Here is a 14,167-nt window from a genome sequence, read left to right on the forward strand (position 1 = left end):
TGACTGGCTCCTTAAGCAGTCAGTGACAGTACACCTATTTAACCATACCGGTACACCTAGGTTGTCAAACTTGTCAACGTCACTCTGATCCTTATGATTGCCCATTTTTCCTGCTTTTAACACATCAACTTTGAGGATGAAATGATCACTCGCTGCCTAATGTATCCCATCCACTGACAGGTACCACGATAACAAGATCATCAGTGTTATTCACTACACCTGTCAGTGGTCATAATTTTATGGCTGATCGGTGAATATTGTCAGTGGTTTTTAGCCAAATAAACTCTTACAGGATTACTACTCACGTCATGCATTGTCCAACACACCTCCTCCTTATAAACTTCAGAAACTGGCCCTTTTGGGCTTACTCCAAAGACACTCCAATAAATTAACTGATGTCAGGATAGTGTAGAAATATTTAATTAAGATTTATATATGGTACAGTTCTTTGACAGCTGGAATCCATATATGCAGAATTGTACATCATAAGCCGAAAAACATTAGACTCTAGCTTGTGCATTTTTGGATAGAAGCTTCAGGTCACCGATACACTTGGTGATGCTCTCCTTTTGCTGCAAGAAAGAACAAAAAAAAAAAAGTATATATTAAAACTTTCCTTCATGTAATGACTTCCTCAAATGAAGTAAAAAAAAAAATAAAAAAAAAAAGGGCGCTATTGAAAATAATGTGCCAAATAAGTCCTTGAACATGGGATACACTGTATATCTTTTGGCTGTTCAGCGAATATCAAATAAGATTTGGCCATTAAAACATAATATACATAAACAAAAACTTTCAGTGTCATGTGGTACTGCATCCCACTTGTAAGGTTAAATGGCAATGCACAGTAAGGAAACAAAACAAAACCTACCCAAGGTAGAGTACGAGAAATTATATACCGTATTTGCTCGATTATAAGACGAGGTTTTTTTTTTCAGAGCAAATACCAAATAGGTCTGACTACGAGGCGACTAAGATCCAGATCCCCCGCAGCTGCAGGGGACCTGGATCCTTCTGTCTCCCCCCCCCCGCCCCACTTACCGGTACTTCTGAGTCCCCGGTGTGTAGCTGGGGCAGCGTGTAGATGTGTATGCGATTCGCGTAGACAACTTCCGCTGCAGCAGGAAGGAGGTGTGGCTAGCAGCGGGGGTTGTCTGCGTCCATCGCGCAGACCTTCCCCGGCTGTCAGAGATCAGAGTTCCCCGGCTACATGACAGGGAAGTCAGAAGCACCGGTAAGTTGGGGGGGGGGGGGGGGGGGAGTGTTAAATGGGGGGTATAAGGCATTTCTGGAGACAGAGTGCTCTGTGAAATGCCTTTTTAACCCCCTTAATGCCACTCTGCCTCCAGAAATGCCTTTTTAACCCTCTATACGCCACTCTGCCTCCTGAATGCCTTTAACCTCCCTATATGCCACTCTTCCCCATAATATGCCTTTTAACCCTCTAAATGCCAGAGTGGCATATGGGGCATAAGGCATTTCTGGAGGCAGAGTGGCACATAGGGGGTATAAGGCATTTCTGGGGCAGATGTGCATAACTGGGGGGCAGGTTGGAAAATAGAAGGAAATAAAACCAAAATATTTTTCTCAATCATAGCTTTTATTTAAAAAAAAATAGTTTAGATGAATTAACATTTACTGGTAAAACTTTTTTCCTATAGGGTCGTCTTATATTCAGGCTTTTTCTTTTTTCCTAAATTAATATTCAGATTTGGGGGGGGTTGTCTTATAATCGAGCAAATACGGTATATATACACACATGCACACACACACGAATCACAAAAAGAAGCAAACAAAAGACACGTATTTGCGTCTAGTAGGACAACATTGTGTCCTCATTTGTTCATTATTTGATTGCACATGGCCTCTACTTTCTAAAAAGATTTAAGAGCAGCACACAGCACATAGAACTGCAGAGGCTGGAGAGTTCTACTTGTATACTGCTGTTTTGGTCTTGGTGGATCTCAGAGGCGGTCCCTAACTCATTGAAAACAATGCATTCTGAGCACGTACATGTCATTAAGGTCCATCTGATAAAGACAGCTATAGCCACAGATCTAGTATAGTTATTGTGAGCTGGAAAAGGCCTCCCTTTAACAACTAAATGCACTACAAGGTCTAAACGATTAAGTTAGGTGCAAAATACCCTTTGAAGTGCGTTAACCAATGTGTTCATGCATTATAAAAGTGTTTACCTGCTGGGGAGTAATGCTCTGTACCACATTCTTCTCAATCCAGTTGATCATATGATCCTGTTCCTTGCGACGTTGCAGGTGCTGCAGGGCCACCTGGTAGTCTAGACGCTTCTTGACGTCATTGTAGACATTCAACAACCGCTCTCTATAGTTAGCTTCCAGAATCATGTTCACGTGGTTCTAGGGGGGAAAAATTAGAATGAATGAAGCACAAACACTTTTTTTACTCTTATAAAAATAGTGGGGATGAGTCTCTTTGCCATAGGACATACCCTTTTGGCATCGAAAAGGTAGTGTCTGCCCTCAACCCTCCACTGTTCTTTCTTCTCTTCCTCAATTGCCTGTTCCAGGTTCTTTAAGGCAATGTCCTTAACTTCTTGAGCCTTGGCAATTTTCTCCTAGAATGCATAAAAATCATTGATTAAAAAAAGAAAGCAGAATGGAGGCAACACTCGACAATAAAATAAAGTAAACCAAGAAGAGGATATTTCAGAACTAGAATTAACCTTTTTTGTGAGACGCAGTACAACTAACTCAACCCAGATATTATGAATTGTGCTACTACACTATAAACTCAGTTACAGGACCAGTGACTTCATCCTGGTATCGGGATAATCTGAAGAGGACTAGATTTTGTTCTGTTGAATTTTTGCCCACTCTGACAGTAATGCACAATGACCCCTAAAAGACAGAACCTACATTTTTTTTTGAGGCTTTAAAGGAGGACAGCCTAATTGTCACATTAATGAATATATTGTAACTACAATTGTCTGAAATACATAAAAATACAACATGGCATTAAAAGACTCAAATTCTCGGTGAAACAACAAAAAAACATCTTTGATATAAATTTTAATCACGAGGGACCCTCTGGTGCTTTGTGGAGATATTTCAGGACAGAACGCAGGAGACAAAATTGAAAAGCAAGTTTACGTTGTTTAGCTGGTCAGCAAATTCTGCCACTTGAGGTCCAAATTTCTTGATGCTGTAGACAATGACTATTCCAATACAGGCTGCTGCAAAGCTTTCATGATTTATGACATAGATTTCCTTGGACAGAAGATAAACAAGAAGTCCGGAACCCAACATGTAGGGACCTAAACACAAAACACAAAACTGTTAAAAGGATTACCCCAGTTGTCTTGAAAACGAAGGGATGTTTTTATAAAATAGTTTTCAACATTCACATGGTAAGCTGTAACATGGCAATGCACAACAAAGTATAGAAAACAGGGCTCTGTGACGGCAAACATGACAGTAATGAATCATTACAGTAGGGCAGGGGCGTCCAACCTGCGGCCCTCCAGCTGTTGCAGGACTACATCTCCCATAATTCTCTTTCAGCTAAAGGGCTGGCTGAGGAGGATGGGAGATGCAGTCCTGCAGCAGCTGGAGGGCCGCAGGCTGGACGCCCCTGCAGTAGGGCAGGATTTAAGATGCCGCGGGCCACACTCCAGTTCTGAACGCACATCATTCCTTTACACGAAGACAGTCCTGAAACCAATGTATTAAGGCAGTCAATATCACACAGCTAATGGCCTAACATATGCTTCCCAACCAGAGCCTAAGAAGCAAAACATATGCATTTCAAAGTGACTAAATGATACTCAAGACTAATTCCTCCACCAGCAGCAAATAATACAACATTAAACATATTTACCTGTGACTCCAGTCTTGGGGTACAGGAACTGGAAGAATTCTTCAGGGATCAGGCCATAGCGAACCTTCCCTGCTTTCTCAGGAAGGGGAGGAACAGGAGCGAGGGCAGGCTTCCCAGTGTGAAAAGACCTACTTGTGTTCAAAAGGCTGAAGGCAACAAACACAAAAGAATACACAAGTTATACAACCTACTGTTTTAACCTACACATTGAAATAAAATATTCTAAGGATTCGATGAACACTTTCACCTTAACGTGGCTTTCATAGCCAAAAGCATCTTAGAAATTTAAACCAGGGGCAGTGTTGTAAATCCAGAACCTTGAAAACCTCCTATTGGCAAAGATGGCCATGGATCCCATGGAGAAAACCCACACAAGGACAACACAAAAGTGACTGAGGTCACGACCAATACTGTGTACCATTGAGACTGCACACCTTATCCTGTCTCTTAGCGCCCACATTCAACAATAAGTTGTCCAACCAAATCCTACCAATAAGTGGGAACCACATTACTTAGTATGGTCTACTTGAACTATTACTTACCCAACACTGAGGGGTGCAGAGTTCCTCAGAGCAGAGGCTACAAACAAAGAAGACTTCATTAGTTCATCCAGCCAGCATCCCTCATACCTGCGTCCACCCTTTCCTCACCCAAGAAGACACATAAAGGCCTATTCCCTTCTCTTATCTTCAGGCTCGACTATTGTAGCGCCCTTCTGGTTGGTAATTATCCGTCCGGTCTCAACTCTCTCCTCTGCAATCTACCCAGAAGGCTGCTGCTGAGCTTATCATACACATTAATCTACTGCAACATCACCCCCTCTTCCCTATACCTTGTATTTTTCTACACCCCATTCCCTATAGATTGTAAGCGGACCTCTTTAAACTGTGTTTACTTTTTCAAATGATAGGCTCAGTGGTATATTTACTTAGTCGCCTCTGTGGTTGGATCTGTGGTACACAAAAAGGCGTTGTAGCCCTTTAAGAAAGAGCGCTTCATATGATGTCATATCCTAGTGCGCAGAGCACCTTGTAATAAAGTCTATGGAGGCTGTGCTCCGCCAGCATAAATAGGTTGGTTGGGGAGATCAAAGTGCTAAAACTTGGATAAAACATTGTGTCTTTAAACCTCACAATATCATATACGTCTCACTGTACACAAGGGCATAAAGATCGTAACACGGGGCGGACGGTGGGGAACTCGCAAGAGTTTCTAGAAGCATCTACAGAGATGTTTTGTGTGAATCACTGTTAGGGATTTATACAGAGACCTTGTCCTGCAGAGCCACCTTTGCAGCACTAGTGAACAGGGCGAGTTTACCAAGGTCAGATGAGATATTGCCGACTATAGACGGGATCCAAGGGAAAGGGCACAAACTGGCATGCCCAAAAAATAAACCATAATTTAGCACAACAAATAGTGCTTATTAAACTGTCCAAGTGACTTCAGCCAGAACTAGCTTTGTACTAAATACCACCAACTCTTAAAGTGAATAATCAGTCAAAATATATCACAGGCTATACCTACAAGAAAGTTTAAAGAACACAACTAAGAGGAAGTCCTGGAAGCTGAAGAGCTATTGGGCCTGCCCAGTCTGCTTAGCTTTACCACCTGTTGAAAAACCCCATACATTATTTGACCTTTGTGTTAAAGCCAGGACAGCCTTATGTTTATTCCACTTAAATATGTAAACCCCATTAGCACATTTTCTGGACAACAACTCCACTTCTCCGCTACGTTCTAAAGTAATCAAATTTACATTATAACTAAGCAACTGATTTCCCTTTTAAAAGGGATATATATCCTGTCTTCTTTCACTCACACTCAAGTGTAATAAGATAGACTAGGTCACCTCTGAGGCTGCTATAAGGTCCAACGTGCACATAAGAAAAAAAAAAGTTTTAGAAGCTTTGTATCTAAGATGGGGCCGTATTCACTAAAGAGAGCGTTGACAGGAGAGTTGTGGCTTAAACCTAATGCTGTACTATCCATTACGAAGGGCCAACACCTGCAGGTTCGGCTGTCAAGATAGGGTGTGCTGGCCCTGCATACTGTATAATTCATCAGAGGAAACAAATAAGTGTCATTGATTTAAACTATGCCACATACAGCGCTAGGTCCCCTCTGCAGCAGAAGGATACCGGGGCTGGACGCTCATAATATAAAAAGGAGTTTAAACCACAACTCTCCGGTCAACTCTTCTTCTAGTGAAGAAAATAAGTAGGCCCCGTATGACTTTACCGTGCCAGTCCCAGCTCCGCCATGCCCTATGAATTCAGGTAGTGTAAGAAGCGCTACATGAATTGCTGGGCCGTATAAATAAAAGATTATACAGAAAGTGACATGACCCCCTCAGCTCACGCCCGATCCACGCGTGCTTTACGGATCTCAAACAGCATGCACGTTATCGCAATGATCGCCTAAACACGAAAGCTATGCGCTAAAAACCCGTTCATCGTACAAACAAAACGAGCAGCTACGGATACCGTAAACGCATAATGTCTAAATGTGGGGTTCCATGGTTTTCCTTATGGAGCCCTAGCGGTAACAGAGGCCTCACCGCACAGCCTTTCTTGTTAAATACTCACCCGAAACGAGAGCTACTCTAGACAACATGATGTTGCTTGGGGTGGCAATACACAAATGGGACCGGTGCTGGGGGGAAAAAAAAAGCGAGGCAAGTTCTACCGGTCACCCTGTGCCCTCAGTGTCCCTGACACAGCTTAGAAAGTAAGATGGCGCTGGCTCCGCCTCCTCCGGGTCAGTCGACGTCACCGAGTCTTTGACAACCATGTCAATTTAGGGCAAAAGTGGGAAGGTACGGTAAAAGTAACGCCATGGCTTCAATACCAGTAACTGTAGTCGGTATTACGTACTTACTTGACAAATAATTTAATACCTGAAACAAAAACGCGAGACACACTAAACTGAAATATATATATTAACACATTTTAGTTTCAACTAATATTTGTAAAACTAATTCAACAAGCAATTCCCAGTGCCCCACACGCAGCCAACGGCTTGCTAACATTATAGCAGTTCTGTTGACATTTGGTTCAAATAATCATTCTATTCAGCTTTTCACCCTATCCGATATAGCAAAGATTGACATGTCTGTTCCGCCCCCTCATAAAGTTCAAGGGCAACGCTAAGCGACAATTGACGCATCGACGTGTAGGCGGGGCTTGCTGGCGCAGTGGTTGGCGGGAAGGAAACAAGAAAAAAACCGGAGTCGCTTCGGAGTTGCACGTGGTGGAACGATGAAGAAAGAAAGTCCCTGGGGGAGCCCGATGAGGGCCCCAGCATGCATGGACGTACAGCTGGAAGCTGCCCGCTACCGGAAAGGTGACGGATGCGGGAGACAGTAGTAGGAGAAAGTGGGCCTAATTGGAGGGGGTAGTGGGATTCTAGGTGAGTTGGATGACAGCGGGAGGAGTCAGCGGTAAATCGCAAGAGAAACCTCTGTCAGGTGGGCGCCGCATGGTGCTCAACCAGTATATGATGGATAGTGCTGGCCAGGCTCTGCAATACCTTGTAGTAACGCAGCAGAAACTACTTAGAAAGCTAATATATTAAGATATGGTTTTTTCTTTTTAAACTCTCAATCATCAGATGGAGTCTTGCTTTTGGCTGCTTCCAGTCTTAATGGACGTACTTGGGGTGGATCCATTTGGGTGTTCAAGGATCCCCTTGGTGCCCCTAACGAGAGCCTCTGTACGGCTGGCGTGCAGACCGAAGCCGGGGTGGCAGATGTGGCTTGGGTGTTGGAGAACGGCATCCTGGTGGCTTCGGATTCAGGTACACCTGTGGCTGGCATTCTGAAAGGATCCGTAACGCCGTACCGCTGTTATGAATATCTGCAATTTGTTTTTATGTGCCTTTTTGCCATAGCTGCCAAAACGCCTGACGTTGCACTGGTTCGTATAAATATGTTTATGTGGAACTGAAATCAACAACTTGGCATACGAGGCAATGATTTGAGCAAAATATGAACATGAACTGTAAATGCACAACACCTTAAAGGGACGTCATATGCTTTGATAGCTGTGATGTCCCCTTAAATGTATATGGTCCCCTTTCTTATGCATTTTACCCTTACCCCACCCCCCCATGTATACGTGTGTGTGTGTGTATATATATATATAATGCCATTTACTATGTTGATGTGTCTGTCCCTGCAGGTGCTGTGGAGCTTTGGGAACTACTGGAGAATGAATCTCTCTTAGTCAGTAAATCTACCAAGTATGAACATGACGACATCGTAACAACCTTGAGTGTTTTTGCTGACGGGACGCAGGCAGTAAGTGGAAGCAGAGATTGCAGGTTGGTGTACTAAAAAGGAAGGTCTGCTGCTCTGTGAATTCTGGTGGATTTGGGGCTTGGGCTCTTAAATGATGTGTTTTTGTGCTCGGTTTTTAGTGTCAAAGTCTGGGACCTTTCACAAAAGATGCTCCTAAAATCCTACAAAGGTGAGATTAGGTCACAAAGTGCATGATTTGTGTCCTTAGTTCAATTATTTTTTATCAAATAATAATATATATATATGCGCGTGTGTGTGTGTGTGTGTGTGTATATATATAAAATATATATATCTCTCGAAACTGACCAGCTATCTCCACTTTCTCAAAACTGATACCGCGCCAAGGATGGAAGTGATTATGATTGTACCGTTACGTGGCGGGCTCTTTCTCTGTACCCCTTAAACATGAATTTTACCCTAGAACCTACCGAGGAACAGCAATTTAATATATTTGAACTCCCTGTTTCCCATGAATTATAGGGGGATTTTCCTCCTTTTAACAGGTTATATTGCTTGCATGTCTCGTCTTTAATGTGTATTTCTGTGTTTTAGCACATTCTGACTATGTCACATGCGTGTCTGCTTGCCCTGGCAAAGAGGCAATCTTTTTATCTTCTGGTGAGGTAAGTACATTTGGCCTTTGCTAAAATAAATGGTTAGAAAAGTGTGTTGCTTAACCCCTTCAGTCCTGGGGTTTTTCATAACATAATGCTATTTACTTTTGGGGGTAGCAAAATAGCAGCGTCCTCTTCTGTGATTGGGGATAGGGGAAAGGAAGTCACCTGAAGCTCTATTTTACCATGATTCCCTCGTGTGAATGTCTCCCAAAATGGCGAGCATCTGGTAATGTACTCTGGATCAGGGAGAGGACATCACCAGAATTGCTGCCATTTTGCTCTAAGATAACCTCATGTGAACAAAAATAGCGGATGTTGGAGTGATCTCCACCATTTTGCCCCTTTATAACCTTGTGTGAGCTTCCACCAAAATGGTGGAGCTTTTGGTGCTGTCCTCTCCCCGATTGGCGGATCGGTGGGGGTCCACTAGAAGCTCCAACGTTTTTGCACAAGTTCATTGGAACTTTATCTCCGTGATCTGCACATGTAGAAAAAAAAAAGGATAACCAGAAGGTGCGAGCCACGGGAGTGGTCGGCAGAGATTAGGAGACATTTAAAGAGCGAGAGAGTGAGAGTAAGTCTAGGTGTCGAACAACAACTTTCGTTCCTGAAATCCAATTTTTGAGGTCTCAAAAACACACCAAAAAAACTTGTCTGAATCGTTTTTGACCCATTTGCATGTCTATTTTCAAATGTATTTTTGTTTTGTTGCCCTGTTCCCGGGGCAGTATGGCTCAAGATCCCTTTTTGGTTTATATATTTTTATTTTTTTTTTCATTGTTTTGAGGCGGTTCCTCTGGATCTTTTTGTGCTGATTATGATGTGATCAGCAAGCAGGGCTCCAATAGCCCTGCTTTGCAGGTTACAATAATTGCAATCGGCCAGCAGGGGGAGCAATGTAAACTGCCAGTAGGTGTGAGCAGTTGAATGATGAGCACCGTTGCCTGAGCAATGCTCCTGCCAGCCTCATCTCTTCACAGTCTGAATTCTGTGTAAGCAGCGTGGAATTTTCCCTGCCACCAGGGGCGGGCTGGGCCGGGAGGCAATTGCCCCCCAGGCCGCCCGAAATCTAATCTAAACGGCCGCTGGGTGCTGATGCCGCCGGCCGGCGCTACTTTTATACTTTTTTTAAAAAAAATTGAATATGGCAAGCCGGATTGGCTATTAAATGAAAAAAAAAAAAAATAGTATTAAAGCAGCGCCGGCCGGCAGCATCAGCACCCAACGGCCGTGTGCGATGGCCGCCAAGTGATAGGAGCAGCGTGAGGGGTGAAAGCTCCGCCCCCTCACACTCGCCTTTCACCCCTCACGCTGCTCCCATCACTATGCGGCCATCAGATTGTTGGAAATCGAATCTAAACGGGTGCTGATGCTGCCAGCCGGCGCTACTTTAATACTTTATTTAATTATTTTTAATATGGCAAGCCGATCCGGCATATTAAATAAATAAAAAATAAAAAAAAGGATTAAAGTAGCTCCGGCCGGTGGCATCGCAACCAGCGGCCGTTTAGATAAGTTTTCCAGCAGCCTAATGGCCGCATAATGATGGGAGCAGCGTGAGGGGTGAAAGGTGAGTGCGAAGGGGTGGAGCCACTTCACTTGATTTGCCCCCCAGGCCTTAGGCTGCCAGCCCTCCCCTGCCTGCCACTGCAACAAAGTCAGGACGTCCTAATGGGCTTCTTGCCACAGGACGAACAGGTGCGTTCTTGGGGTGGACTTGACAGGTTAAGCATGTGTTTAGCCTCTTTAATAAAGTGTTTTCTTCTGGCATTACCCAAGTATTTCTAGAGTACCCCTTTGTATGTTTCATGTTTCTTTTAGATATGGTGTTCAGGGCAAAATAGCAATAAACACAATTATTTCCATAAACAAACTTTTTCAATATTTTATAAACCTGCTTTGGAAACCTCCACATAGACTTTAATATATTACATGCAAATGCAGCATGTCAATCGCCTGTATATTTTGTATTTTTTTTTTTTTTTTTTTTTTAAAGGATGGCTACGTTTTACTCTGGGATACAAGAAACCCAAAACCTGCTACTCGGATCAGTGAGTACCATTGGGTACAAGAACCCAAAATACATAATTTCTCAAACTAAGTTTTTACCAAAATACCAAAAAAAGTTTTACTAGTAAATATGAATTCATGTAAACTTTTTTTCATATTTAATAAAAGCTATGATTGAGGAAAATGCCTCCAGTTTATATTTTCTTTTATTTGCCAACCCCCCCCCCAGTTATGCACATCTCACCCCAAGCTTGCCACTCTCCCCCAGATATGCCTTATACACCCTATATGACACTGTGCCCCCCTGATATGCCTTATAGCCCCTGATATGTCACTTATTTACCTTTTACCCTTGATATGCCACTGTGCCCCCTGAAATGCCTTATACCCCAGATGTCTTATGCCCCTCCCCGATATAAGAAAAACTGACAGCGCTAAAATAGGTATAAAAATATATACTTTTTAATAAATATAGACAAAAAAAATAGTATACAATATAAATATATGGACAATAAATCAAATATTACAGCAATCAAAAACACAAATTAAAGAATGCACATAATTAATAGATCCCGAAAAAATACTACCTCGCCACCAGGGGTTAATATATCCACAGAAGAAACACTGGGCAAAAAAGCATAAAAATAAAGATAATACTCCAGGCTTAGCTCACCCAGTGGTGCTTATTTGTCCCATTTTTCTTTTGTTGATATATTAACCCCTGGTGGGGCAAGTGGAAGTGAAGTGAAGGGAAGTAGCGGAGGTTGCGCACATCGCGCACTAAAATCCAAATCCCCTGCAGCGCTGCAGGGGTGGTCTGGATTCTAGAGTTATAATCCGATCACTATTTGAGGTTGCATTATAGAAGGAGGGGAGTTTTTCAGAGCATTTGCTCTGGGGGAAAAAAACTAACTTTAAAAATTGATTCAACTAATCAATAATGAAAATCGTTGACAACTATTTTCATAATCGGTTATTATCGATTCGTTGTTGCTGCCCTAATTAAATTATCCGTTTAAGACGCATGTATTTCCAAATACTTTTGGTACTTTGTTTATGCATACTTTGTGCAGCCAGTCAGTGGCAAGAAAGCGCTCCCATTGAAAAGCGCTTGTGTCTGAGCACAAGGGTCTGAACCCCTGATGACCACTAAGACAGTGCTGGAGTTTGTATCTCGCGTGCAGGGAGACACTTGGCCCACATCTCTTGCACCCGAAATATCTGAACAGGGATGAGAAAGGGACAAAGACAAATGAGGGATTTTGCAGAATACCCCCATGCATCTACAAAACTAACACATCAAAAATGTAAATCCACCACACGGCTATTACAGTGCACATGATGACTGGGAGCGTCCCTTTACTGAACAGATCCGTTTTAAATCTACATTAAAATCCCTTTATCAGTTGTCACATCTAGTCTGTCCATTTTAATTGGTTCTTAGGTTCGGGGTTGCTTTATGCCAATCCCATGTCGGTTTACATTTCCTTAATACATTAACCTCTGCTACTTTTGCTGTTCCACTTCTCTACCACCCACTCAGTAAGGTAAAGCATCTAACCCCCTACTACAGAGTGGACTCCCTAATTTGTGCGATTTGGAAATAATTGTATTTTCTGGGTTTTTTTTGTTTGTTTTTTCACAAGAATATTTTGTCTATATTGCACGATACTTTTTTATTTTTTTTTATTTTGTTTTCTTGTTTTCAAATGACCTGCAACAAATATAACAGATTTTTATTCCTTTTATCCATTGCAGATCTTTCCTCGAACCACATTCCTACCTCTCTGACATGGCATCCAGACAAGGATGATACCTTTGCTTGTGGTACATTGTATTTGATTTCATTTCTGTGCCTGCTAAATACGTTTGGGTTTTTTGTTTTGTTGCTGGTGGGGCTATATACAACTTTTGTATACTAAGAAAGCAGCATTTTAGCTTTTCAGGCAGTTATTGATTGATCCTCCACTTTAGTGATGAATGGTTCTGTTACTCAGATGTTTAGGACAGGAAGTTAATCTTTATACAATTTCCAAAGCCTTAATTAATCCTAATTCCATGCATTTATATAATATATCAATGGTTAGATTTTTTTTTTTTGTCCTTTTTTTTTTTTAAACCTTTTATTAATTACAGGTGATGAAAGTGGAAACATTTTCACTGTAAATCTGAAGAGTTCAGACTCTACCCAGGGGCTGGCTGTGCATTCCCAGACCGTCACCGGACTATCATATTCGAAACACAGGTGAAAACCATCCTCTTGTTTGTGGATTTGTTGTAAATAGGTATGCCAGGGCTCTGGGTGAGACATATATGATATGTCAGTGTAAATGTATAATTATATAGTTTCATGTATGAGCAACACATATGTATATATTTTTTTTTTCTTTGGCTTGCTAGTTGAATCCTTTTTGTTTTGTTCCCTTGCAGTACTCCTTTACTGGCCTCTGTGAGTGAAGATTGTTCTGTAGCAGTACTTGACTCAGACTCAAAAGAAGTGTAAGCTTTTATGTATATAGCAATTGTTAATATTTAAATTTTTTTGTTTTGTTATAAAAACTTTCCAAGTATTTACCCCTCCCCTTATTTGTTGTGTGATTGCTAACGCAGATTTTCGCTTTGTTCACAGCTTCAGGAACCAATCGCATGAAGATTTTGTGACTGGTGTAGCATGGTCACCTCTTGATCACTCCAGCTTCACTACCGTTGGTTGGGATCACAAAGTTCTTCATCACAGCCTTAAAGAGTGCGAGTCATAGGCATTTTCTGGAAAGACACACCGGGTTAATACCAACCACTAGACAGGAGGTGCAACCATGGCTTGTCGTACGTCTTACTAAAGCTCTACATTAGGTTTGATGGGTTAAAATGCCTGAAGTTGACTTCAGTGTTGGCAGGCTACTTTCACCGAATTCTGCATGCCACATTGGCAGCACAGAGTTTGAGTTTCTTTTGGAGAACTGTTAAATTTCCCATGCGGTTTTGTATAAACCTCCCAGCACCATTCCGGATTTCTGTTCTGTACCAGTAGTGCTAATCATTTGTTTGGGGTGACTCTTAAGCAGTGTTAATTGTGGCACTTAATAAATACCCTAGGCATTAATAAAGTGAATTGACAGAAATAGGAAATGTAATTTAGTTTTTCATACATTATGGTTACATTTTGTAACGGTGAAATACGAAAAAAAATCTCATATGTTATCCTTGTGTAATTGATCACTGTGTCCTCATATTACAGTTGATACTTTAACACCTTCACGACAAAGCTAGTACGGGGAACGGGCTCCAAATGCAATGTATTCGTGACAATGCCTTATGCATATGGGCTGTTTTAAAATAGCTGTGCTTGTGATGTTTTTGGGGGGGGGGGGGTGATCCAAACAAA

The 14,167-nt window shown here is 42.0% G+C and overlaps 2 protein-coding genes across 3 annotated transcripts; one reads left to right on the forward strand and one right to left on the reverse strand.

Moving 5' to 3' along the window:
• Window positions 1–500: 500 nt before the first annotated feature.
• On the reverse strand, window positions 501–6,471 carry LOC149298360 (ATP synthase peripheral stalk subunit b, mitochondrial-like). 2 transcript variants are annotated; one of them, XM_089487563.1, is made up of 7 exons: window positions 6,451–6,471; window positions 4,398–4,450; window positions 3,856–4,001; window positions 3,129–3,292; window positions 2,468–2,593; window positions 2,196–2,375; window positions 501–572 (listed from the first exon to the last, which is right to left on the reverse strand). In XM_089487563.1, the coding sequence occupies exons 1-7, from the start codon at window positions 6,469–6,471 to the stop codon at window positions 501–503; spliced, it is 762 nt and encodes a 253-aa protein (XP_089343689.1). The 2 variants fall into 2 exon arrangements, with proteins under 2 accessions (XP_089343689.1, XP_089343690.1); XM_089487564.1 differs by having other exon boundaries at window positions 4,398–4,434; window positions 6,444–6,471.
• Window positions 6,472–7,115: 644 nt separating this feature from the next.
• On the forward strand, window positions 7,116–13,541 carry LOC149298361 (methylosome protein WDR77-like). The gene is made up of 10 exons (XM_089487510.1): window positions 7,116–7,200; window positions 7,468–7,653; window positions 8,037–8,178; window positions 8,275–8,324; window positions 8,708–8,778; window positions 10,769–10,823; window positions 12,541–12,609; window positions 12,919–13,027; window positions 13,213–13,281; window positions 13,412–13,541. The coding sequence occupies exons 1-10, from the start codon at window positions 7,116–7,118 to the stop codon at window positions 13,539–13,541; spliced, it is 966 nt and encodes a 321-aa protein (XP_089343636.1).
• The last annotated feature ends 626 nt before the right edge of the window (window positions 13,542–14,167 follow it).

The sequence above is a fragment of the Sceloporus occidentalis genome, unplaced genomic scaffold, assembly GCF_023333645.1.
Source record: "Sceloporus occidentalis isolate IW3139 unplaced genomic scaffold, rSceOcc1.0.p SCAF_33, whole genome shotgun sequence".
NCBI lineage: Eukaryota > Metazoa > Chordata > Lepidosauria > Squamata > Phrynosomatidae > Sceloporus > Sceloporus occidentalis.

Bases quoted from the DNA above. Each gene is read 5' to 3' on its own strand.
- LOC149298361 (XM_089487510.1), top strand. From the start codon at position 7,116: ATGAAGAAAGAAAGTCCCTGGGGGAGCCCGATGAGGGCCCCAGCATGC. The intron at 8,179-8,274 runs GTTGGTGTACTA...CTCGGTTTTTAG, and splicing joins AGTGGAAGCAGAGATTGCAG to TGTCAAAGTCTGGGACCTTT. The intron at 13,028-13,212 runs GTGAAAACCATC...GTTCCCTTGCAG, and splicing joins CTATCATATTCGAAACACAG to TACTCCTTTACTGGCCTCTG.
- LOC149298360 (XM_089487563.1), bottom strand. From the start codon at position 6,471: ATGTTGTCTAGAGTAGCTCTC. The intron at 4,002-4,397 runs GTAAGTAATAGT...TGTTGCCTTCAG, and splicing joins TCTGCACCCCTCAGTGTTGG to CCTTTTGAACACAAGTAGGT. The intron at 2,594-3,128 runs GTAAACTTGCTT...TATGCATTCTAG, and splicing joins TTGCTGACCAGCTAAACAAC to GAGAAAATTGCCAAGGCTCA.